The sequence below is a fragment of the Schistocerca gregaria genome, chromosome 3, assembly GCF_023897955.1.
Source record: "Schistocerca gregaria isolate iqSchGreg1 chromosome 3, iqSchGreg1.2, whole genome shotgun sequence".
Taxonomy (NCBI): domain Eukaryota; kingdom Metazoa; phylum Arthropoda; class Insecta; order Orthoptera; family Acrididae; genus Schistocerca; species Schistocerca gregaria.
The window spans coordinates 544723252-544747832 of NC_064922.1; the positions used below are offsets into that span (position 1 = coordinate 544723252).

The 24581-nt window shown below is 43.2% G+C and overlaps 1 protein-coding gene across 1 annotated transcript in view; it reads right to left on the bottom strand.

Annotated features, from left to right (window-relative positions):
• Positions 1 to 10409, bottom strand: part of LOC126355458 (uncharacterized) — a 107204-nt gene extending 96795 nt beyond the window's left edge. The window contains exon 1 of the mRNA XM_050005774.1: positions 10374 to 10409. Within this exon, the coding sequence (XP_049861731.1) occupies positions 10374 to 10409 (36 nt within the window). The remainder of the gene's footprint in view (positions 1 to 10373) is intronic.
• Between the last annotated feature and the right edge of the window lie 14172 nt (positions 10410 to 24581).

Sequence of the window (24581 nt, forward strand, 5' to 3'; positions counted from 1 at the left end):
TTCTTTGGCAGATAATAGCTAATGATTTACACATTCTTACACTTCACTCAGCTTTCTAATACAAAAATATTTTGTAAACGTTAGTATCTATGCTTCAAAATTGATGAAGATTCTTTCCGTTCATGGTTCAGAAGAAGCAAGAATTGTGGAACTAGTTTCTTCTGCGAAGGGAAACAGTGTTATTACGTTGACGTTTTATCGTCACTTCTATTCAGCTTTCCCATGACCTACAGTTGTGGTGGCTCGTATGGTAAGTTAAATGTTTCTCTTGTATTCTATATAGGTTTCCTACCTGCATTTTCACTATTCTGACTGGAAATACAGCGAAGCAAAGTTCACGTTTGTAACGTTGTTGCATTAATTTGTTATGAAGCGGTGCTGATATTCAAAAAAAGCGGTTTAAAAGCTGTGAGCTATCTGAGGAAGTTAACCTTGCATTACTGCGCAATTGTTTCACCAGGTATCCAGTCTAGCTTACCAAATTCCCAACCAGACTAACATTAATCATAATCTTTTAATAGTCATACGACAACCGAATTTAAATAAAAACGAATAAATCAGTTTATACTTGGAAATTTATTTTAACATTGATCATTGAAATTTCAGCATATTAAACTTGATTCATAACTAAACTAGTGCCTTATTTAGGATTGTGAAAATGTGAGATTGTAACTTACGGAACACATCAAATATGCAGCCAAGATTGGGAGACTGGATACAACACTGCATTCATAAAATAACACACGAAGAACGTTGAAACATATGCAAGAGGAAATTAACCACAACCAACCGTATCAATTTTCACCCAAAGAAGTTACGTTCGTAGCGCAATCCTGTCCGTCATGTAATTACCACACACTGGTGTACTAAATTCATACTAACTCTCTGTGAAATCTTCCCGAAAAGAATAGTTGAGAGCTACTTTGATGATTACACCACATGCTTCACATGGTTAACTTGGTTTACACAAAGAGTGTAGCTCCACAATAATTTTGATAATGAAAATAAATTAGACCGAAAAGCAATTTACCAAAAGAAAAACCTCGAACTGGTTACTATCGTCTTACTATTAACCTGATGGGTCAAACAGTTGTATAAGCACGTGATACTGGTCTTACAAAGTACACCCCATGTGGGTTGAACATAAAGAAAAGTTTCTATATTGAAAAATATTGTCAAGACGAGACGTTATGATCTGACGCACATTCTCATTTAAGATTGATGATCTTAGCTAGAGTTACTGATCAACACGTGGTTCCACTTTACTCACAAAGTAGTGACAAAGCAACTACCGGAAGATATTCTGAACTGTACACTCGAATCACACTGCGTTGCAATTTAAGATAACATTAGATATTTTAGAGCCAAACCTGAAATAAAGGTGATTAAATTTTCAGTTAGGCTGAACTTAAGAAATCCATTGTCCTACGGACTTAGCAGACACGCGTTTAGCCGGAGATCTTACCACTTCAGACGCTCGACCTGGGCTCCTACCAAGGCTGCTTCCGTATACAAAACGGAAGTAACCAGAGAGGCAGCTTCCTATACCAACATGACAAGGGACGGGCAGGACCATACTAAGAAGAGAAACCTCTTTGCTTTTAGAAAGCGTTGCTACCTGTTACGACGTTGGTCCTACTGTTCTCTAGCAGACAGGCTTGTCTGCTACCATCCAGCATGCAACTAGAAATACATTTGCTCATTCATCCTCTCACACAGAAGGGAAGGGGGATGACAGTATCTTATGATATACAGTACATAAAAGAAAGCGGATGTAGGTTCCGTATGAGACTGTGTGACATGAATTACATATAAACTGTGTTTTAAAGTGTTGTAGTGTGACAGATCGTTCTTGTTTATGTGTAAAAGTAACACGTTTCACTGCTCAGTCTCCTCCCAGATAGTCAGAAACACCACAGTAAATTTAGAAGAGGAATTTATGCCGTAAATGACAACAGACTTTAAGAAATTAACATGAAAGGAATCCAATAGAGACCTTTCACGTTGTATAGTATACACACGATATATTTCTGTAAAAGGTCAGGTTCTCTGCTGTTTACTGGCCATTCTATGGTTCTTTACAGAAAACGACATTCTTCAGTAAATACCTGTAGGTTACAACAGAATCGTCAATGCACTGTTCTTTAATGTACGCCCCAGGGTCCTTAGAAAACTAAAGAAAGACAAATGTGGTGCCTCTTTTTTTAGGTAGGATAGGCAAATGTAGTGCCTTTTTTTTACTTAGTCGTATTTTTCTGACATTACATTCGCTGTCTAGAGTAAAAACTGTTTTACAGATCAGTAGATACGATACAGTCCGCGCTAATCCGGCATCGTATTCGTAAGTTTAGTTTTCTGTCCGCATGGAGCGCTGCTGTCGTAGTGAATAACATAAATGAGCAAGACTGTCGTGACTGCATGTGTTAGACTGTGGTAGTACTAACACTGTCGAACAGTGACTACAGCATAGTTGTATGTTTCAGTCCAAAGTGCTGTGAATAATGTTCACATAAAGTGTTTTTTCTGTCTTGTGGTAGTACGTGATTGGCCAGGTATTTTCCATTTCAACGTAGAGGTGTCTGAAATCTGAATTTCAGGTACAGTGATAGCCCAAAAGTCAAGAGAAGAATTGCAGATGAAGCCGTTAATTTGCCTCCGTGCAGTCCTGGTAAAAATGTGTTCCAGACCTCCCAATCGACGGCAATCTGACTGCCAGACAGTAGACGACACACTATTACCCTTATGGCTCTGCAGAGGTGACTTGACGTGCGTTCATCACACGCTTGCGGTCATCCCGTGAGGCATTTTACGCCTGTGGGAGCACAGCGATTCTGACGCTCAACATCTGGCTTAGACACTGTTGATCTCGCAAGCCCAGATTATTTTGTAACTTCTGACACGTTATGAGGCAAGATGTCTTGCCAAAATCGTCACCCCAGGCTCAACTCGATTCAGTCGCTTCTTTTAGCAAGGTACGCCAGACACCTGCCTGTTGAAGACAGTTCAGATATCGTGCAATACATCGTGCCTAGCTGCAGCATTCGGCCGTCATAAACGGCACATCTTTAAGTGGGACAACGCTCCCCGATACTTTTGGTTGCTTATTTTACAAAGACACATTCACACCGTAAATCAACGGAACATCAGGTCATGGAAGGACAATGTTTCGTGAAGTGTTAGTGTGCTCACACCAGACTGAACGCCAGCAGTACTTCGAGTACACTTGGTGCTACACAGTAACAGTTACATGCACCGGCTTTTTTCAAACCTACAGTCTATCATTCTCTCGCTTCTACGGCGCAAAATGCGCCTTTGCTGGGATGGGACTGTTCTACGCTGTGTCACGTTTTGTTTTAAGGCACTGAAAGAAATTTATTTTTCTCCCTTGATGGAGCTCACTGTTTCAGCATTCGAGTAATTTTCATAAAATAAGTTTCTTACAGCTTTTGTTTACGATCTTAACTCTGCGTATTGTCACAATTTTTTTGTCCATCTATTTGTAAATCTGAATCAGATAGACATTCTCTTTGACGGGAGAACACACTGCTTCGCAGTGTGCCACGAATACAAAGCAAGAGACAAATGAATCCACAAAAACCACTTCCATAAAATGAGGAGCGTGACGAGAATAAAATGACTTCAGACGTCAGCAGAAGACTGGCTGCTCTGTATCACACTGTCACGTGACAGCACCGGCCGTCAACAGTTCTTTCAGAAAATCCTTGATGTGACGTGTGAGTGACGTATCGGTGACGTGGCGTGACATATCGTGAAGTGACGTGACGTCCCGCGTGAATCGACCTGATGTCGTTTTCCTACCTAAAACGGGATCTCAGCAAGTAAGCGCACGGTGGTCGCGAAACGCACGCTGCCTTGCTACGGCGATCCGCCATTTCTTGTCAACTCTTCGACAAATAAAAGATGACGCTTACCACACAGTCATGACTGGCATATAAATCAGCAGTTCAGTGTTATTGCTACTGTCAGTATATTGTCTCATATGGTGTTGCTGCGAGTTCTTTTAAATTTTGTATTATTTGTGTTTGTTAGTGGATACACAATGCTTAATGTTTGTCTTACGGAAATTTACTGTGTAATGTGTTGTTCAGCAGATGGTGTGCTTAATTAGATTTTACTGATATCCAAAGAAAAATTAATCAACTTAATCTGGAAAACCAATATATAGTGCCTATATGAAATCAATCCCTCTGAAATTTACTGAGTTTCGTGAGCACCGAGTTCTATGGCCCTGTGCAATAACTGATAAAATTCCCTGTGCAAATAAACAATGAAATAAATTTTGCTTAGCTCTTGAGTTGCAACGGATGTAATCTTGGTATTCTGTTCTTGCCACAGTAGGCATAGAAATATTCAATCTTGGCTCAGCTAAGTGCAATGCCGGCCGTTAAATAGCTTCATACATATGTCAGTCGAATGGTTGATGAACGAATAACCTTGCAAATTTTCAGTGAAAATATAGGATATTGGCTCAGCGCTGTGCAATGCTGCCCGCAGTGCAGCTGTTACAAACATTATACTTTTCTGATTCTGGAATATTAAAATTTTTCTGACTCTGATTGAAAAATCATCTCTTTTAAGAAATATTCATTGGATTTAAACAAAAAAGACACGGAAGAGGATGAGGTACTGATAATGGGATATGCTAAGAGGGAATCCTTCAGCTTAAATATAGTATTCAAAATAAAATTTCTCCTTCAAAGAATGAAATTTTACATTCACTTCAAAATCAGTGGACTTCTAAACTGTCCTACAGTTCTCACTTACTGTCGTAATTAAAATACTTGGTTTGTTACATGAGAAAAAGTCTCACATCATTTGGCAACATAGGTTCCAAAATTTAACTTCTCTGTATCAGAATTAAAAAACACACAAAATAATACAAATTGGGTGTACCTAATCAGCCTATACATTATATCTGATGACAAATACTTGGTTCCTACATTCAAGGGTCAGGACTGTAAAATTAGCAAGCTCCGCATTGAGTTGCTGCATACTTAAAACTAAATACACAAAATTTCATTACCTTACAAAACTCTATTATGCTGCGTCCATAGGCCCACAGCTAAATTCTCGCAGCTAGCCACTAGCTTCAAGTCTTACAGCCTGCTTTTAACAGAGTGCCACGGCAACTGCTACTGCGCTCCGCGTGCACCTACTTACAATCGATTCTGCCACTCAGGCAACATCTTCGGTTCAGTGGAGTCAAAGGTACAATCTCTTCTACTTGTGATAACCATTTCATGTCATTTTCCATTAAATATATTACAAAACAGGGTTCCACGTACAAGTGGACCCCTCACGCATCATACCCCACAGTTCAATTAGTCTTGTTCAGCTATAGTCACTATATCATACAATATTCTCTATTTTTAGTGAGACCAGTTTCGTGTATTGAGACTTTTGTTTCCTATAGAACAGATATTACTACTGTATCACATGTGCCACGGCAAGTGCTCATTGTTAGAATGCACTCAGTAACTGCCAGACTTGTTCTTAGCGTACTCTCCTAAACAATAAAAAACGAACAATGGTCCTGTTTAATTAAACTATTGTCCAGAATCTATACAGCCTCTAACTATCAATGATCATAATCATAGGGTTCTATTGGAATATTTCAGTTGTACTATATGGGAGACAAAGCATCAAGTGATTCAGGAATTCTAAAGGAAACTATCGATGGGGTGTGAGTGTTTTCTTGTTTCCTACAGACAGCCATTTTTCTAAGTTTGTCCTCAGGAACTCACAAATAGCTACCCGGTGTGGCCGAGCGGTTCTAGGCGCTTCAGTCTGGAACCGCACGACCGCTACGGTCGCTGGTTCGAATCCTGCCTCGGACATGGATGTGTGTGATGTCCTTAGGTTAGTTAGGTTTTAAGTAGCTCTACGTTCTAGGGTACTGATGACCTCAGCTGTTAAGTCCCATAGAACTCACAAATAAATCGACTTATTGCTCCTGCTGCTGGTATTGTGGATGGTATATATAGGACGCTCAACAGTGAGGCCATCAGCACCTGTACTCAGCTGGCGAGACGAATGTATTGTAAAATATGCAGCTGTTGGAAAGTATAAAATGTTATACTCATCCATCCTGGGTCAGTCTCATTGGCATTCTCACTTTCACACAGAACACCAAAAGATGAGTGTCTGAAGGCAGTTTGTGGTTAAAATTCACAGATTATAGCTACACAGCATCTAAAACAGGGCAACAAGGAAATTTTCCTGGTTGAGCAATTGGAAAATAAAAGATGAAGCAACTAGCCTAGGAACACGTTAAGCTCTTATACCTAAGGTAACACTGAGAAGACCGGACATCACAGAAAATCTTAAACCAGGGACAATATTCGGTTCATTGTCTCCCAAAATAGAGGATAGGTCAGATGGTAAGTTGCTTGCAGCTGTCGTGCCTCAGCATAAAACACATTCTGTTAAAATGTCTGCACAGATAGGTGCGCATGATAAGCACTGCAAAGAGCTGGATCCACCCGTCAGACCGCAGAGCGCTATTCAGAGGCGCGTTAAGTGTACTTCCTCCCGCCACAGCGACAGGAAGGGATAACGCCAGGGCCGCAGCTTGTTGTTCCTCAAACCTAATCAGTCCTCTTTCCACCAGCACTTGACCATCTGCCTCCACAGCGAGACAACTAAATGTACGGGGGCAACACGTTCAGAAATCATATTTTCCAAGTAGGCGTTTTTAGCTGAGTCATCTGACGCTTCATTACCCTGAATGCCTACTTGCCCTGGTACGCAGCAAACGACACATCCTTTCCCAACATCTGTAAATGGAAAGGGGTGTCGCCGAGCAGCTGAAGCCACTTTTCTGCTGGATACATGCGAGGGATAGCCTGAAGAGCAGTTACGAAGTCGGTGCAGATTAGGAATTTGGTAGTGGGAAGACACTGCATCTGCTCCATCGATCAGGATCGAGCCTCATACACGGTGAATTCAGCAGGAAAGCGATTCTTACCCTGATTAGACCCATAAATGTAAACGAGTACACAGTGACACTACTCGGGTAAAATTCTGTCAAACATCGATTTTCAAACATAGCTTGCAGTAACAATCTTTTTGTACATAGATATATCTAAAATAATTCTGAGCTTCCTTATTAAACAGGACGGAGAACGACTCTAACCTGGATGAAGCACAGAAATGTGTGCATCAAGAGCTATTAAGTTCTTCCGCACGCCAATCCCGAATGGCTTACTTGCTCGCCGCCTATTTCTGAAAAGTCGCTCCATCGGAGGACGAAGAAAGTTACGGAATGCCTAGGTTCTTATAATCGAAAGCAGGCTGCATACATGACGCATCGTGAGGAGCTGCCGTCGGATGACGGGCATTGGGTGACAGCCTCAAAGTAGTGGCCGAGGCTCAGACGTCCCTAACGTCGCCAACCGAATACAGTCATGGTGAACAGAGTCGGTAGTCTTACGATGGCCTAGGTGAGTCATGAAAGGTGCATCGACAGTCAGGATGGGAACGCTCGACCGCCCTGTAAAACTGGAGCAGACATGCTCGGTCTGCTCTCCATGACCTCTGGCTGAGGTACTTTAAAATATTCAGTGCCTTAATAATCTCAGGATATGGTAAGTATGTGATACGCTTATCAAAAGTGAGACCCAGAAACGTCACGGAACTTGAAAATTGAGAACCTCATTTTAAGACAAGGCGGGTTGAGAGGGTGACAAAAATTTAAAACCTGTGGTATCAGCTCACTCCTTCAACGGTCATACCGATATTTGAAACAGATGAGCGGTCTTTGCAAGGTTGGAGGAGGAGCAAAATATGGTAACGTCGTCCACAACCAATGAATGTAGAACAAAATGGTTCAAATGGATCTGAGCACTATGGGACTCAACATCGGTGGTCATCAGTCCCCTAGATCTTAGAACTACTTAAACCTAACGAAGGACATCACACACATCCATGCCCGAGGCAGGATTCGAACCTGAGACCATAGCAGTTGCGTGGTTCCGGACTGAAGCGCCTAGAAGCGCTTGGTCACAACGACCGTCGAATATTGAACAGGGGACTTCAACGTGGATGTAATAGCGTTGATATTAACAGCAAACAGAGTGACTCTTAAAACAGGTTTCTGACGGACATTTCTCTCTTACTCAAAGGACTCGGAAAGAGCATCACCGACCGCGTATCGGAAAAATCGCTCGGAAACGAAGTAAAGTATGAATATTGATAGTCGTTCTTGGAAACATCATTTGTGAAGATGTCACAAACTGTGACTTTCCCAGGTAGTGTCGTAGGCCCTCTCAAAATCGAAGATGATACTAATGAGGAGATGTTGATGTTGCCGAGGGTTGAACGATATCTCCGAAACCCACACTAGGAATGACTAAGTAGGTCCCGAAATTCTAGGTCCCAAGATGGACGGTAGTTGACCACGCCTTCTAACGTCTTTCTAATGCAACTAATAAGGTCCATGCTACGGTAATTACTGGGCAACGTGTGGTCCTCCTTTCGAAAGGGCGCTAAAATCGCCTCATTCCATGAATCGGGAATTTATATTAAAAAGGGATACGAGGATTTCCTTTGTATCCTGCTTGAGGTACTGTAGCATGTTATAGGGGATTCGTTCCTTACCTCATGCAGTCCTCTTTCCCAGAGACAATGCACACTCAACCTCCTACAAAGAAAAGAGATAATTTTATGACTCGGCGTTGATGGAATGGAAATTCCAACCTCCCCTCTTCATTAATACCCGATGGCGGCAGGAATCTAGATTCAGGTTTTCAGTGACACTAACCGAAATGAGGTACTCTGCAATTGCCCATGCGATGTATCCAGCCATAGATTGGAGACCTCCCTGCCTCAGAATAGCACTTATAGGCGCTGGAACATATTTTCCAGATACCTCCTCATGACTTTCCATACCTATTGGAAGGATTTATCGAGTCTAGATGCGCTTGCTAAGACCTCTTCTTACTCTCGTTGGTTGTCGTTCGTTCCTTTGCCCTCTCGAACTGAAAGGCTGCTAGAATTGTTGCTGTTGATTGGAGTTTGAATCGTCACAAAGTCTTGCGTATAAATCCAGTTGCGGGACGACACTTATCGTTCCACAACAGGACCTGCCATCTCTTAAATCGGGTTCAGTAATTTGGGATACATGCACCAGCAGCACTGAGGATGCTGCTAGTCGTTCGATCCAACCAGTCATGGACACTATCACGGCGTTCAAAAATAGTCAACTGGCTGTACAGCGTCAATATTTCTCTGTCTAGCAGCTGCTTTGGTGCCTTCCTTTCAGCGACAGCTCTGTATGAGAGGTAGAACGAGATAAGGAAGTGGGCACTTGACTCTGAGTCATCGACCACTTCCCAATGGGCAGCATCTGTAAGAACAGGAGAACAGCAATGTCTACGGCCGAGAATGACCTCATACCAGTGCTAAAGTGTATGCAGCCACCAGAAGGCAAGCTCTTCTGCAACAATGGGGTTTTCGACAAGTCGACTCCTGAGGCAGGCCAATGAAGAACCCCATAAATATGTGTATTGACGTGTCCTACAAGTAGGGAAGGTTGAGGGAGGTTGGATATCAGAAAGAGGAGCTCTCTCCAGAATTACGTTGGGTGGCAGACATACACTAGAAACTGAATGGAATGCGCACTGTGGAAACAGCTGCTTGAATAGCTGTTCGGAGAGAGCAAAAGTGGACTGGTAAGTGGTATTCAATAGTACAGCCCCTCCACTTTTAGACCTGTCTTCACTTAGGTCACCTTTATGATGGAGGCTGTATCCCCTGAGCGTAAGAGTACCGCTACGTTTAAAATGCTTTTCTTGTAGAGGCAGAGAGGTGCCTCTGCTGTGCCAACAGTCTCAGCTTTTCCGCACATGCTCTGCACAGCTCATGTTCCGCTGAAGTAGAGGAGCCACTTACTCCGGAATTTCATGTTTCCTCTTTGCTCTTCTGCATTTAGGAGAAATGAGAGGACTCGTGAGTTCATTGAAGCACACTTCGAAGTCCATGGTCGCGTCTTGTTCCTCTGAGCGTCTCTGCATCTCATGGTCCATTTGCTTCGATTCTTCTTGACGATACGAAGCATCTTAGTCTTCTTCTTCAGATTGTTTTGACTAAGGCAAACTAGTTTTCAGCAAATGTCCTTCGAATTCGACGTTTACGACAGAAGCTGAAGCTGTGCTTTTCAACAGAGTTTGCGTGGAGTCACCAGCAGTTTCATCTGAATTGTTGCTTCCACAGGTGCATTTTGAAGATTATTTTTTGGTATTATAATCCATAGGTGATGCCTGGATGGAAAAGCTTAATTACTGTTGCTCCGTTCTTCATGAGTGCTGCAGCAAACGAAGTTGAAAACGTTAGGGGTTGAAGAAAACTCTTACCTTCTTGGCATCAGGGTAGGGTATGCTCTCAGCCATCGTCAGTTCCTGGATTTTCTTTTCTTTCCTGAAAATTGTACACAATCTGCTAAAAGCGAGACGTGGACCTGAAGAGTTGACTCAAACGTAATATCTACATTACTCCTCTGCGATTCACATTTGAGTTCCGCTGGAGGGTTCATCGAACAACCTACAAGCTACTACTCTACGGTCCCCCTTCGAAGACCGCGCGGGAAAAATTAACACCTGTATCTTTGCGTACGAGTTCCGATTCCTCTTAAATCATTACATCGTTACAAAGATCATTTCTCACTGTGTAGATGAATGCCAAAAAAAAAAAAAATAACACAGCATTTCCGCTCTCGGAGCGTAAAGTTTGTGATTTCATTTTGATGAGATCCGGCCGCAACGAAAAATGCCTTTGCATTAATGACTGCCGCTTTAATTCACGTATCATATCTGTTGAACCATCTCCCCCTTTTTAACGATAGTACAAAACGAGCTCCCCTTCTGATTTCATAGTGCGCAGCAACGCAAGAGGACGGACAGGTGTAACGTAGCAATCTCTCAAGTAGATTTGTTGCATCATTTAAATTTTCTGCCAAAAAGCAATAGTCTTCAGTTCGCTTTCCCCACAACATTATGTTCGTGATCATTCCAATTCAAGTCTTTCGTAATTGTTATCCGTAAGTATTTAGATGAATTTACAGGTCTTAGATTTGCATGATTTATCGTGTAACCGAAATTTAGCGAATTCCTTTTAATACTCTATAGATGACTTACACTATTCCTAAATCGATTAAATACATCAGGAAGAGCAGAGGGTCTATAGTACTTCCTTGATGAACCCCAGATATCACTTCTGTTTTACTCGATGACTTTTCGTTAATTATCTCGAACTTTCTGAAATCACGAATCTAGTCTACAACTGCGTCGATATTCCGTAGGCACCCAGTTTGATTAGAAGTCGATAGTGATGAACCGAGTCAATAGCCCTCTGAAAATTTCAAAATATGGAATCAATCTGAGATCCCCACAACCTTCATTACTTTGCGTGAATAAACAGCTAGTTGTGTTTCAAAAGGACGATATTTTCTTAATCCATGTTGATGATTTGTCAACAAATCGTTTTCTTCGAGGTAAGTAAAACTATTCGAACACAGCACCTGTTATCAAAAACCTACTGCAAAACGGAGTTATTAATATGGCTCTGTAATTCAGACGGTTTTTGATATTTTCTTCATTGACTTTTCGTGTCGCCTGTACATCTTTGCAGTCTTGATGAACACATCCTTCGTGGAGTGAGCAGATGTATATGATTGCTAAGCACAATGCTGTTCTGCGAGCATACTCTGAAAGCACCCTACTGGACCGGAGACGTTGCCCTTATCAAGAGATTTCTGCTTCGCTACGCTACTTATAAGTTACTCATGTCCGCAGTTGTTCTTGTTTCGTGTTCTGGAACATATACTTCGTCTCCTTTGATGAAAGAATTTCGGAAAACCATGTTCAGTAACTCTGATTTTGTGGCACTGCTATCAGTAACATTATCGTTGCTATCGCACAGTAAAAGTATTGATTGTGTCTTGCCGCTCATGTACTTTACTCTTTGGATTTTCTGTCAGATGCAGAGACATAGTTTCGTTGTGGAAACTATTAAAAGCCTCTCCCATTGAAGTCCACGCCGAGTTTCGAGCTTCGGTAAAATATAGTCAGTCTTGGAAATTTTGCGTTTATTTAAATTTGGTATGCTTTTTTCGTTGCTTCCGCAACTGTGTTCTGTACTGTTTTTTGCAGCATGGGAGATCAGTAACATGTCCTGTTAATTGACTTGGCATAAATCTCTCCACTGCTATCGAAACTATTTCTTTAAATTTAAGCCACATTTGATCTACTCTTACATTGTTCGGAAGGATTGGAGACTCTTTCTTAGGAAGGCGTCAAACGAATTTTTGTCTGCTTCTTACACAGATGTATTTGGCGTTTCTTTTGGTGGATTTGGATGTTACAGTATTCGGTCTTGTGACAACGACATTGTGGTCACTAATCCCTTTATCTGTCATGATGCTACCTGTTTGCTCAGGATTACTTACTGCTAAGAAGTCACGTATGATTTCGCAACCATTTACATGCCGAGTGGGCTCCTGAACGAAGTGAACCATAGTGTGCCCGAGTTCCTGACACGTGAAACGTGTCATGGAGTTGGGGAAGTATGGTCTGACTTCTAGTCTTACGAACCCAGCTTTAATGTAATCCGAATAAAAGGGGAATCGCACTTCAAAGTAAAGGATTCTGATTTTTCCAGTGCTGCGTTCACACGACGCATTACATTTCATGCTTCAGTAACCCCTTGGTCAGCCCACCGCTCCTTTAGCTCGGTAGTGTCCACATGCATGATGTCATTTCATGTGACTACTTCTTATCCTTAGACGAGGGTAGGGTACAGTTCAACTACACGGACATACCACTTGGTCAACTACACGGACGTACCATTGTGCTCTCTTCGAGTCGGTACTTAGCTTCGCCGCCAGAACATGGGCTCACAGGTTGAGCCTATCAACATACCGGACCCTCGCCAGACTAGGACAAAGGAGTGGCTTGCTTAGATTATCGGGAGCTTTCGGCACCAGTTCAGTGGAGTCATTCTGTCTGCTGCTCGGAATCTACCCAATATATATTACGATAAAATATAGAGCGACTATGTACTGGCTTAAGGTGGGAAGGCACGACCAGGTTCTAAAGATCACTGAAGTACCAATTGACACGAAACACCAACAGAAAACTTGGAAATTGGATACCTGGCAAGATGAGTGGGAAACAACTCATAACGGCCGCAGGCATCACCAGTTCTTTCCCGTTGCGAGGGAGAGACTAAAACTCAAACATAACGATCCCAGCCGCTGGTTCACTCCTTAGGCGGGCACGCACTTAAACCACGTGAGTCTGAGCAGACACCAACACGTACATGTGGGGAAGAAGGCTCTCCAATACACATCGTCTTTCTTTGCGTACGACATACCAGCATCAGACACACAATACACTTAAACCTCAACAATATTCAAGACACCATACACACTGTGCTCAGAGACGAAGGCCAATGAACCACGTTAAACACACTGACTGACGATACGATCTATGGAGAATTGGTCAGAGCCCGACAACTAGCCTATATGCAAAGACAGGAAAAAATCCACAGGCTGGGAAACAGCACTGATTCCGACATGGAATCTGGTGATGGCACTGATCCAGACACGACCGTAAATTGAAATGAAGGAATAACCTAAATAAACAACACAACAGCCTAAAATAATTAGTGCTTAAGGTTTAGTTATTAGGAAATCTAGAGTAGATGTTAGATTTAGATGAACAGCTGTGATTGGCGGTCGGTGGCTTGATGGATAATTCCAAGACATTCACCGTCATACACACTTCTTCCACTATAATCTCTCCTATCTTCTGTTTTTATTCTTCCGAAAAATATGGTTATGGTTTATAATTTTATTTTACAAACTTGTCGTTAATGTAGTAACTTTTTATTATCTTTTATCTATCCATATTAAATGCTAGAATCTTGTTTATTTTAGAAAAATCTTTTCGAAGTTATAATATGTCGTAACTTCTTCTCGGTCTTCATAAATTACTATCTTCCATTCATAAATCGTTGATTTTAAGGTTATCGTTTCTTAATTACTTTCAAGTTTCTAAGTATTTAAAACTGCAACATTATTAATCCCTTTTAAATATAAGAAATAACAAATAAGTATCGCATCCTGCACATGCACAATGTCGTATTGTGTAAGGTTGACCTGTCTTAGTAACAAGGTGACATGTCAGTTTTAAATGGCAGCAAATAAACAAAAAATTATAAATAGTTCAACTACAATACAGCACTCGGTCAAATATTTTGACTTAAGAAAGCTGGTAAGTTGCTGTGATGTCGCTGTTTCGACCAGTAATGTGCCATTACGTAGCCCCGTCATAGATTTGAGAATTCCAGTCAAACCATCAAAACCTTTTCGTACATATGCTGATACCTTTTCAAACATACCTTCTTCTCTTCGTATCACAAGAGAGACATTTTGATACTCTAGGTGTGTGATCTTACGATTTAATGCCGTGAACTGATGCGTAGTGCTCTCTACGTTCTATTGGTGTTTCTACTACTCAATGGACCTTCCGAACGGCCGGGGATGAGTACTTGAGAAGTTGTGGGTGCCATAGTGATCCCAGGAACAGTTAGGGAAACAAACAGTCCGATCAGGCAGAGCCCAGCTTCTCTGGATAAGTCTTGCAGAACTGAAGGACGCCGTGTGCCCCTGAGGCCCACCGTAAGACTGAGACGATTTTCTAAAGAAGTTTCTCCCTACCACACGAACCAGGCGGTTAAGCAAAAATCTCTGGTTCCTGTGACACACAGCATTCCACCGCCAAGCTGCACAGTGATAGTTGAAACATGTGGAGAGCTTACGGTGCAGAGGACTGGTGGCGCTCACCAGTCGACAGTTCAGAAAAGCCGCGTTTGCCCTAACCGCACGCAGCAAACGAATGCTGAGTTACTTGAAGTGATCACCATTTAACACGATCCGTGGGGCACATGTGGCTCACTGAGCACCACGGACGCAACGATAAGTTGTAAGTGTATGCGTTTTCGTAGCACTTGCCTATCGAGTGGGTGCAGTTCATCTTCTTCTTACTCTGCCAGTCCAGGATTAGGCCTTGTGGCCTGTTCCGACATCTCCAGTGGTTGGTTGGTTGGTTGATTTGGGGAAGGGGAACAAACAGCGAGGTCATGGGTCCAATCGGACTCGGAAAGGATAGGAAAGGAAGTTGGTAGTGCCATTTCAAAGAAAATATCCCGACATTCGTCTGAAGTGATTTAGGGAAATCACGAAAACCTAAATCAGGATGGCTGGACGCGGGTGTGAACCGCCGGCCTCCCGAATGCGAGTCCAGTGTGCCAACCACTGCGCCCCCTCCCTCGGTATCACCAGTTGGTGAAGCTATTTAATTGGAAATTGTAATTAAATATATTAATTTGGCTTTGTAATATCTGACACAAGCCAATCATCATCTGTCAGTTGACTATGAAAATAAACCGTAATCTCAATGAACTCAGTGTATTACATACACGACTCAAATTCTCAAGAAAAGGGGTTTGAAAGTCGTTGAAATCAATAAATTAATGCCTTGGAAACCTTGGAGAAGAGAGCTGCAATTTGATTCAAGTGAACATCTATCAACCTTGACAAAACATTTATATTCACAAGAGTTGTACCGCGATTGCAGGCCGTTAGTGCATAGAGGCAGAAAATACTACAGAGGGATATGCATCTCTGTTTATTGACGGAGTTGCAATTGTGTTGACCTTCTACATGCAAATAAGTCTTCAAAACGAAGATTGATATTATTGAACATAACTATGAAAACTACTTTTCTCTACTGTTCCCTTTACTGTTGTTGCTGGGTCTCCCCATAGTTATATATTTCAAGTGGTTGCTCAAATGGCTTCAAAATAAGTTATTGACGTGATACTAACACCTCCTGTCTTCCTGTGTCTAAGTTCAACTGAGCCAGATGAGAGCCTCTCGTACGAGAAAAGCAGAATTTCTGAAGGAGCCTGGATGTGGTGAAGATCTGCTTGGGGAGTTGTCTGGAAGAGAAGTGACAATCTGCAGAGTGAGTTCTACGAACAAAACTTGGAGTTTTTTTTTCATTGCGTAATTTTGATTGGCTGAATAGTAATTCCTTTGAGTGTCAACCAGTAAGTTCCCTAGAAGAAACCTGCCTGAGAAGTGACAATCTGCAGAGTGCGTCCCACAAACAAAACCTGGAGCTCTGTGTTTGTTATTCATTGCGTAATTTTGATTGGCTGAATAGTAATTCATCTGAGTGCGAACCAGTAAGATGTTATTTTACAAGACGCAGGTGTCCCTGCCTTACTCGTATTTCAGGTGGGTAACCAGTTAAATACTTAACAGTCCTGGTGCTCTGAACAGCGTCCGATTTACTCCCTCTCTCCACCTACTTTTGTGAGGTGGCCAGTACGACAGAACCTCTGTAAGTGCAACAGCACTCCTCACTCCCACTTCTAAATTATTTACGTGAACCAGTAGCAGCCATCTTTACGTTTCCTCAAACAATCCGTTTCGAGCTGCGTGGCCGTGTATCACTGTCTCATCCTCTTCAAAGATGCCCAAAACATTCTGTTCCCATTCCAGTTTCTAAGACGTTACCTATCAGTCCTTTTTTTCGCGAAGTTTGATTGTCTTCTGTTTCCCTCTACATAGGCTGTTCTTCCAGTACTTCGGTCATTAAGCAGCACGCATCCCATGGGCACAGTTTGTGAAATACCGACTCCGACAAATCCGGCTGCGTAATCTGCATTTTCTGACTTCAGACGCTCGGCGCCAGAGTGGCTTCTTTCTGACTCTCGTTCCACAAAATACAGCTCCGCTCAATGTTCTGCGTGCCTTGCGTTTCCTGCCAGACAAGGTGCTAGGGGAGACTCCACGTATAGTGCTGACGGCCGACTCCCTGTGGTTTTCTGGCCCTACAGTGTGCCAGTCGATCTCATTGGAGCCAAACCTGCTTTCGCAGCGGCTTCTCGATTAGATATGCATGCGATTTAACGTAGGAAATTGTCATCTAAGTAATTACGTGCTGGCAGTCGTTAGTGCTAATTCACATTTCACTATACGGCCGAGGTCAATTTATTCCTATTAAATTAGACACATTCTTGCTGGTTTTACGTAAGTTATAGGACGATTTGGTCAAACAGTCGTGTAGCATTACCCTTTCTTGCTCTTTTTAAATCGATGCAGATACAGTTTTCGCTCAAAACGTGTTACAGAATGAGTGCATCAAATAAATTTGTCCTAACAATACCCTGGATTGTATAATCGTCCCTGGCACTGATCGTTTCGTGAACGATGGGGTTTTGTCAAGGGTGCACATTATCATTTGTTATATTCCTTAGTAATCTAGTAAGTCATCACACACTTACTCTTTTTCTTGGTGGTGTCGAAGGTTGACTTCATTTTATCAAACACATAAGGTTTATTCAGGGTGCCAGCTTGAAAACTCACTCATTCTTCATTTAAATTAGTATTACAATTTTTATTCTTGCGTTAACCTTCATTCACTTTTACTGAATTTACAAAAACAATGTATTATTGATTTTCTTACTCATTCACTCACTGATCGTTTAGGCACAGTCATACTTTTTCAACATTTTTTTAAAACATCGATTGATTATTTACTTTTACGTAAAACAGTTATTTTAAAATTGAACTCATTCATTCCTCTTAACATGTGCCCTCGCAGCCTTTTGCGGTCGGCTGCTGTGGACGAGCGGTTCTAGGCGCATCAGTCGGGAACCACGCTGCTGCTACTGTAGCAGGTTCGAATCCTGCCTCGGGCATGGATGTGTGTGATGTCCTTAGGTTGTTAGGTTTAAGTAGTTCTAAGTCTAGGAGACTGATGACCTCAGATGTTAAGTTCCATGGTGCTTAGAACCATTTGAACCATTTGAAGTCTTTTGTGGCGGAATATCTGACTAAAATCCTCTCAGTTATAAAGCCGCGTAAATTCAAATAAAATCCTCGAGCTTTCGATGACTATCTCTGTCATCGTCGTCATGAGTAAAACTGCTCCTGACGACCATGCCGAAGATACCCATCAAAAGCTCAAAATTTGATTCGAATCGACGCTGCTTGGAAACCGAGATTTTATTCATCCTTTTAAGCAATTACATGCATTATGATGTAGTACATACAGTAAAACACACGTGAAAGTACATCATAACACAATAACAAACATGGCACATTATGTACAATGATTAGCCAAAACATTATGACCCCTGACCACCTCGACGTTGGATGCTCTCTGGTGGCGTTGCGGGCAGGTGACACAGTGACACAAGTATGTAAACGGAGCAGACACTGACTGGGGATCACTGTAGCGAAGATGTGGGCTCGAAATGGCGAAATTCATTGAGATAAGTGACCTTGAAAAAGGGTAGATTATTACTGCGCAGAGCCTGTTAAAGCGTATCGCAAGAAAAGCGAAGCTGATCGAATGTCACGTGCTACTGTCGTGAGTATCTGTGGTAAGAGGTAGAAGGACACTGAAAATACCACCAGGCGCTAAATCATTGGACGTTCACGACTCTTCACAGAACGTGGAGTTCGGAGGCTTGTCGCTCTGTAAGTGAGGCAGATGGTGATCTGTGGTCTCTCTGCCGAAAGAGTGCAATGCTGATGCACGCGCACGTGTTTCGGAACACGCTGTTCATCGGACATTGTTGAACATGGGGCTCCGCAGCAGACCACTCCCACGATATCATTAGTTACGATGCACTGGGCCCGGGACCTTCGGGATTCAACCGTCGATCAAGGGCAAGATGTAGACTCTTAACGTAAATCGTATTTTTGCTGCACCAGGTCGACGGTCGTCTCCACAAAGGCCATCTTTGAGGCAAGTCGAAACGTGCAGCGCGTCACGGGCGCAGGCTCGTGGAAGCGGTATTATGCTTTGGGAGACGTTCTCCTGCGCTTGCGTGGCCTGTGATAGTAATGGAAGACAAGGTGACAGCTGCGTATCACCTGCGTCCCTTCATGCTTGATGTCTTCCCCGACGGCGATGTCATCTTTAGCAGAATAATTGACCGTGTCTCGCAGTCAGAACCGTGCTACTGTAGTCTGAGGATCGTTATAGTGAACTCACGTTGATGCCTAGGTGACCAAACTCGTCTGATGTAAATCCTATGGAACCTCTCTGGGTCACTATCGGACGCCATCACTGCGTACGCAAATCAGCAGCGCGTTCTTCAAGAGAATTACATTACCTGAGTGTAGACATCTAATGTCACATACTTCCCAAAACCTACCAACAATAATTACGTATTAAACATCAAATACATACAGGCTAAATCGGAATTCATCTGTGAAAACAACATTGGCCCACTTTTCGAGCGTCAAGGTGGCATGTTGATGACTTCTTTGTAGACCTTCCCTTCTGTCAGAGGTACACATATACCAGGTTTCCGACAGCAAAAGCCACTCTACCGAAACCTTCTGCATACCATTTGCCTCGATACAACACGTCCAGTGGACGATGCGAGTCCACATGCCAGTTGCCGTGCAGTTCTAAGACGCTACTATCGTGGCCCCAGAGCCAAATAACCTTCCACTGAAGTCACACATGGTCGGCCCTTTCCTAGCCTTCGGGGTACACTTTCGGTCTCTATAAACTATTGCCGCATCCGAAAAACAACGGAACGATTCACATTAAGCCATCGAGACAAATCAGTTTGCGACTGTCCTGTTTCCTTTCCTTCTGTGGCCCTCCACCGCAAAGAGTCTGGTAGGCATCTCATCTGTGCCATACTGCACCGTCTGTGACTGTGTAAGCACCGATTGTGGAACCGGGGCTAGCCGCTAAACACTACCTCGTTTCATAGCTGCCCTGAGGGTACCCTCCGCCACACACCGTCAGGTGGCTTGCGGAGTACGGATGTAGATGTAGATGTAGATGTAGACGTCATCGTTGGCATGGTTACCCATAGACCGGAATGCCATCTTCCATCCAGAGAAAAATCGTACGAACATCTAGTTCGCAGTTTGTATGGTTATATCGAGAATTGGACACAGGACGAGGAAATAGCGGTTGGTTGGTTTGTTCCTTTAATGTTGGGGACCAGTGTGGTAATTATGCAGTGTTTGCGCGGTATGCAGTCTATTTTGTACGTCACTCTTGGAATGTAAGGCAGAAAGGCCGTGCCCGACTTTTATTTTTCCCATATGTCAGTTTGTAGAGTGTTTGATTCTGTTACGTCTCTAATACAGATGGTGGTGTACTCATTGCTCCTCAGAATGCTTTACAGGTGTTGCATTTCGCATGTGAAGTACGGCGGCTCACATATTGCGCTCATTACAAGCCTATCAATCATGCCTCTTTTCTGGGTCGGATGGTGATATGATAGTTTGTGCTATTTTGTGAGAAACTATCAAATCATCACCCGATCCAGAAAAGAGGCATCATTAATACGCTTGAAACGCGAGCAAGACGAATACGTGAACCGCAGGCGCCTGGAAAGCGTTCTAAGGAGCAATGGGAGTACTCCACCAGTTATATTAGAAGTGTAACAGAATCAAAGAATAGGTAAATTGACACATCAGAAAAAGAGATGTCAGGAACGGCGTTTCTGCCATACATTCCAAGAATGAGGTACAGAATAGGCCATATATTGCGCAAACATGGCGTAAAGTTTATTTATCAACCGACAAAGAAGATCAGAGAGAGTCTCAGATCGGCAGAGGAGCACAGGTACCCACTCGCAATGTCGGGAATATACTGCGTACCATGCACATGAGGAAACGTTTATGTTGGAATAACTGGGCGACCACTCAACAAAATGCCTCAAATGGCTCTGAGCACTATGGGACTCAACTGCTGAGGTCATCAGTCCCCTATAACTTACAACTGCTTAAACCTACCTAACCTAATGACATCACACATATCAATGCCCGAGGCAGGATTCCAACCTGCGACCGTAGCGGTCGCGCGGTTCCAGACTGCAGCGCTTAGAACCGCTCGGGCACTCGGGCCGGCTGATCTATCAACACGAGGACCACAGAACCTAAGCGACATTGCAGGTTGGGGCAAGTGGAGAAGTCGATCTTGACAGAGCACGCGCTGTTTGAGGCCGAGCACATCTTAAAATTCGTCGCCACCGAAGTTCTGGTTGTAGGCAGAAGTTATCACACCCGCTTGTTCGGTGAAGCTTTAGAAATACACAAACTCGAGAACAGCTTCAACAAGAAAGAAGAAAGTCTCAAGGTAAAAGGATCCTGGATTCCTGTGATGCAGCGAACGGTCGTTGCGGGTAGCAAGAGGAGAACCGCACCGGAAATGACAATAGAAAAGCCCGGGGACGTTGGCACGTCAGATAAATACAACCTGCGGCCGCGAGCTCGGCGCCAGTCCACCACCAGCAATGCAGGCTGGAGCTTTGACAATGCCAGCTACTCATGCTGCCGAAACGTCGGAAAAAACGTCAAACTAACATCCACCTGTGAACCCGAGACAGAAGTCAAGAGGCAGTTCGTTAACAAGTGGCCACGCCAGCCGCGGTGGCCGAGCGGTTCTAGGCGCTTCAGTCCGGAACCACGAGACTACTGTAGTCGCAGGTTCGAATCCTGCCTCGGGCATGAATGTGTAGGTAGGCTGTTTAGGTTTTTATGTTGGTAACGCCACACAGCGCTCTGTATGAAAATCACTGACAGTGCTGTGTGCAGTCTGTGGCTGGTTGGTATTGAAATATTTGCTATTGCAGTACTGGGCAGTTGGATGTGAACAGCGCGTAGCGTTGCGCAGTTGAAGGTGAGCCGCCAGCAGTGGTGGATGTGGGGAGAGAGATGGCTGAGTTTTGAGAGCGGATGATCTGGACGTGTGTCCATAAGAGACAGTAAATTTGTAAGACTGGATGTCATGAACTGCTATATATATTATGACTTTTGAACACTATTAAGGTAAATACAATGTTTGTTTCTATCGAAATCTTTCATTTGCTAACTGTGCCTATCAGTAGTTAGTCCCTTCTGTAGTAAGAATCTTTTATTTAGCTGGCAGTAGTGGCGCTTGCTGTATTGCAGTAGTTCGAGTAACGAAGATTTTTGTGAGGTAAGTGATTCATGAAAGGTATAGGATATTGTTAGTCAGGGCCATTCTTTTGTAGGGGTTTTTGAAAGTCAGATTGCGTTGCGCTAAAAATATTGTGTGTCAGTTTAGTGTTGATCAGAATAAGTAAAGAACGAAATGTCTGAGAACGTTCAGTTCTGCTCAGCTGTTTGAAAATCAAATAACGTAATGGGTTTACCAGCACAGTCATTCATTAATTTTTCAGTGTGTGATGTCTTTAGATTGGTTAGGTTTAAGTAGTTCTAGGGGACTGATGACCTCAGATGTTAAATCCCATAGTGCTCAGAGGCATTTGAACCATTTTGAACAAGTGGCCACGAATGCCATAACAATTTTGCTCTGCACTAATGCTGTAAACGTAAGTTTCCTTTCCTTTAGCATTTCGTCTCGTTGTACGCCCGTATTGGCTCTCGTGCTGCTACATGTATACAAAGGCAAACTGACACGGTGATTGAGTTGTTGTGGGGTATTATTACTCATTATTTCTCAGTCACTTTTTTATGATACTATCATAACCGGTTTCGGTTTTGAAAGGCCTTCAGTGACGCCTTAACGCCGTCTTCTTTTATATATGCAAAAAAAGGGACGTGATGTTGGTAGCACTGAGGAACAGCTCAAAATTTTTGGTTATGTCTAATAAAGTTGACCGACATTTTAGAAGAACTTGAGATTTACTTAAAGTAATGCAAGTAACCGGAAAACTTCCTCAGTGAACAAAATGAGCTTGCACCTAATGCTTATTTTAATATTTATGACGATGTCATTGGCTGCATTGTGCATAAATGCTGCAGGTGCTCATGGGCGGCCTTGTTAACGAGTGCCTCACTGTGCTGCCCGGGCCGCATCTGCGCTTCCTAATATCTACCCAGCTAACATAAATACGTCGCAGCCGGAAGAAGAGTGCTAGCGAGCTGCACCAAGGGGCTGCCCTGGTCGTCCATTCGGTGTCGCCCCTCCTAAGCCTATGAGTAGTGGCATAAATATCTACCAGCCGTTAATACAGCGCCACCAGGCATCGAAAGGGAAGGACTACTACTCTTTCTGTTTGTTCTAAATAAATTTTTTTGTTTTAAGGACCTTTGAACTGTCACGTTTATGGTCCTTTTACGATTGAATGTCGTCTTGTAGAGGACGGACTCATTTGGCGTAAGAGTACAGAATGAAAAGTACACTTGAAATGAGATTTTGACTCTGCAGCGGAGTGTGCGCTGATATGATACTTCCTGGCAGATTAAAACTGTGTGCCGGGCCGAGACTCGAACTCGGGACCTTTGGCCTTCGCGGGCAAGTGCTCTACCATACGAGATATCCAAGCACGACTCACGCCCCGTCCTCACAGCTTTACTTCTGCCAGTACCTCGTCTCCTGCCTTCCAAACTCAAATAACAGAAGCTCTCCTGCGAACCTTCGCAGGAGAGCTTCTGTAAAGTTTTAATCAGCCAGGAAGATTCAAAAGTACCCTTGTTTGCAGGTATATGATTCCCCAATCTCTCTTTTTTATGTTTAGTTGACGATGTATGAACACTTCGTCATCAAATGCCACCTACATATGTGAACCATATGGATTGTAATAACGCTTTACTAAGCACACAAGTAGACCTAGTGAAAATAACAGCTTTCTTTCAAGTCTTAATTTATGCTCTTCTGTCTTTTGTAGCGCCTTTGAAGGCCGATACCGGTTGTTCTTGTCTTACAAAAAAGTGATTGAGTCAAAAATAAAAAATAATACCCTTAATTATTAATTGTTTATAGCGAGAAACTCTTGTAATACGAGAAATGAAGCCTGTGTTTCTAAGTTCACGCCAACAGCAGTGTGCTGTGCGGAGACCTAGCTGTAGTGGCCACGGCGTTGCGCGGGAGTGCATTGCACGCAGCGCGTGTTGCCTACGCTGCAGGCCGCCGCACATTAAGTACTGTACAGCGGCCGCGGGCTCTGCCGGCAGCCTGGGCCGCCCCGCTACAGTAATTTATTAGCGGCGCGGGCGGCCGCCGCTTCATTACGAAGCGCAGCGGCCTCAGCTGAATTATTTATAGGAGCGAGAGTGCAGCGCGGCCACGCGGCCATTCCAAGCGGAAGGTGTTCGCGTGCGAGTCGCGTGTACTCACAGCTCTCAGCTCTCCAGACACACTTTGGCCGCTGCAGCGTTTGTTTAAGCCACATGTTGTCTCTCCAGCGGTGGTGTCACCTAAAGCAGTTCAGCCTTGTAATTCAGAACGAATCTATACATTCTCCTGCAGCAATTCTGACAGACGTGGGAAATACTGCGAATTTATCGCCGAGCCATTATTTTACACAGGTCTAAAATTTTCATTCATCCAATATTCGAGCAAAGACACGTAATTTGCAATCTTTAAAGATCCAGTTTTACGGGAATAAGAAAGAGATTTCGCTCAGTGTTCAGTATTCTGGTTTGTTATAGATTCGAGAGCTATATTGCATTAAATTAGTTTTCCACTCGTTCACCATATGTAAATGGAGTAGTGTGAACCTATAGTATACAATATAATTAA